Source organism: Centruroides sculpturatus, unplaced genomic scaffold (genome assembly GCF_000671375.1).
Source record: "Centruroides sculpturatus isolate CEXI.00-Female unplaced genomic scaffold, Cexi_2.0 scaffold398, whole genome shotgun sequence".
In the NCBI taxonomy this organism is placed as follows: domain Eukaryota; kingdom Metazoa; phylum Arthropoda; class Arachnida; order Scorpiones; family Buthidae; genus Centruroides; species Centruroides sculpturatus.
In genome coordinates, this window is record NW_019384660.1 from 588,136 (window position 1) to 591,182 (window position 3,047).

The 3,047-nt window shown below is 33.6% G+C and overlaps 1 protein-coding gene across 1 annotated transcript; it reads left to right on the forward strand.

The window, feature by feature from the left end:
• Positions 1–306: 306 nt before the first annotated feature.
• On the forward strand, positions 307–2,496 carry LOC111626543 (ankyrin repeat and SOCS box protein 3-like). The gene is made up of 2 exons (XM_023369952.1): positions 307–546; positions 1,062–2,496. Coding segments are annotated over exons 1-2 (1,398 nt in total). The 5' UTR covers positions 307–544; the 3' UTR covers positions 2,458–2,496.
• Positions 2,497–3,047: the final 551 nt, after the last annotated feature.

The window sequence follows — 3,047 nt, forward strand, 5'->3', positions numbered from 1 at the left end:
ATTTTCATTTAGAATAAATCCTGAATTAATTGCAGAATAAAATCCATATAATTATACTATTTTATTTGTTTAAATAACGCAATTCTATCTCTAACAAGCGTAGTGAGTCAGCTAATTAAAACCTTTCATCAAGAGAATAAATTAAAATTTCGTTTAATATTTAATGCGACAAATGTTTAAGCTTAATTAAATATGTTTAATATTTATCCAGAAATATAAAAGTTTTATAAATGATGTTTTAATCTAATTTCCCCGCTGAAAAATATATAAAAATTGAAACCCGTCTTAAAAATTTGAATAAAAATTTAATTTTGAAGTATAATTATCGATTACGCATTGTAAGAATTTCAAATTAAAAACTTACAATAAATTACTACTTAAAATAACAAGTGCAGATGTTTATTTTTCAGTTCACGTGACACACACTTTCAAGGCGCAGAATCTAAACTAAGGTGCAACAAACAAAGAGACGAACGCATATTCCTTCAAAACATTTTGGAATATATTGGCTGTGATCATTCAACATTCCTTTACATATATATAAATGTAAGTACAAACTATACGGCGTTAATTACGGCGGTATCGATTAAATTAAACACTTTAAACGTTTAATATAATTTAAAATAATTATCTATTCTGTTTACTGCGAAGTTTGAAGTATTTTGTTTTAACACGTATAAATGAAAAAAAAAACAATGCTTTAACTTTGAATTAAAAGTATACTCCCGATACACACACACACGCGTATATTTATGCTAAATTTCTACTTTTTTTAAGGCTAAATATTAACCTTCTGTCGATACAAACTGAATTGATTAATGATAAATATGTTATTAATTAGAAAATTATATATTTTTTAAAGTTTGTAAAGAAGTTTTAGCATTTGCAATTGAGTAATTTGGCTTTGTTCCAATTTCAAAAATAGTAATGTTTTCCTGTACTCGACAAAACTTAAACTTTGCATCATCAGTTTCATTAACAGTTAGTCAAATATTGATATGTTGCGTATCAAATATAAAAATAAGAAAAGATGGATTAAATATATAATTGCATTTATATAGGTCTACTCCTCAAAGATCTCAGAGAGAACTTGCTGACTGTATTAACCGTGCTGCGCCTTTAGATGATATCAGGATTCTAGTGGCTTGTGGAGCAAAAGTAAACGAACCCGTGACCCAAGGCCTTCGTCCGTTGCACTATGCAGCATATCAACGTTATACGGAAGCGATGAAGTTACTTTTAGTAAGAGGAGCCGATCCTAACGTAATGGATGACGCCGGTTATACACCTCTTCATCTTTGTGCAGAGAGAGGTTATTTGGATCTGATGAAACTTTTAGTAAAGCACGGTGCTAGAGTATGCTTTACCAAAGTCGAAAGTAATGATAAACCTTATGGCAATCCTCCAAGAGCCTCGCCAGCTGACGAACCTTTGAGATTAGCTATTAAAAATGGTCATTATCTAAGTGCTTATTACCTTCTACAAAATGGTTCCGATCCCAATGCTCGTTATTTTCTGGGTTCCGAGATCAATCTGATTAGTCCACTTAATCTGAGATTTCTGGAGTTACTACTCAGTCACGGATCGAATCCTGATGCCATGGATCGCACTGGATTAACTCCATTAATGAAAGCTTGCAGACACCCCGAAGGGCTCGATGCTGCTTATTTATTACTAAGTTACGGAGCGGATGTTAATGCCATGTCACCTCCTCACAACGATTCTCGAACTGTCCTTCATTACGCTGTATTGAGCGGAAATGTGAATATAGTCAAAATGGTTTTGGCACACGGTTCGGCTGTTAGATATGCACCCGATTATCACAAATCTACTCCTTTGGATTTTGCTGTTTTGACTGGAAATATAGATATTTTAAAATTGCTCATTGAAGCAGGTGCCGATGTGAATTCTGGTTCCGAAGTGATTGGATCGTCTTTACATATTGCTGTAGCCGAAAAAATAGAAAACAAACTGGAAATTATTCAATTGCTTTTGGAAAATGGCGCTAATCCTAACTCTGTGTCAGTATTCAGCGAAGGACCGCTGTTAAGACCGCCTTTAGCTGAATATTTTAATGCATCCGAACAACCCAGTATAGAGTTAGTTAGAATATTGCTCAGATATGGTGCTCGAGTCATTTTAAAGCACCAATTTCATCATCCTTTAGGAATTTTAAAAACTATTCATCGTCTCCATTTAGGATTAACACCAGAAGTACTCACATTAATACTAGAAGCTGCAGAGGAATTCAGTATTGGATCTATCCGTCGTTCTCTTATGTTATCTGACGATCACAAAGAACTGCTATTGCAACGCGCTCTTACACCTTCCAGCATGAAGCATTTAGCTCGTTTGGCAGTCAGACATCTACTTATAAGTGGAAGAAACTTGCCACAAACAGTGTTACAATTACCTATACCAGAAACCTTAAAAACGTATTTGTTGTTTGATCCTTAAATTGTAGCAAATCGCGAATGTTTTTTTCCTGTATATGAACTGCTATAAAGAATTTTCTTAAAAAATAAAATTCGTTTCATAATACAAACTATTTTTCTATCTTGCACCGAATTAAATATAAATTTAGGGTTATCATAAGTTCAAAACCAGAAATCGGGACATTGTGGTAAAATTTGATGGATATCCAGCATTAGATAGGCAGTTACTACTATGGAAAATAAGTGAATAATTCTAATTAAACTAATTTTATTGAACCTTCGTACTTATTTGACTAGCATATTTCAAGTAAGTTTTTATTAGAAAACCAGGCTGCTTCCATTGTGGACATGACTATGATTAAACAAAGATTTTTTAGTGCCCCAAGGCAGAAAGAGTAGGAAAAAAGTAGACTAGGCCAGACAAAACCATTGATTCATCGTTAATGATTACATGAAACCATCGCACAGCATTACACAAGGCCAACAGAATACGTTAGATTACCAAGTATACACCTGCAATCATGAGGACAGGTGAAATATGCATGCAACGACACCTGCCGCATACGATTAAAGGCTGAGCGCAACATTGATCTAACTGCATTTGTTTAAAAC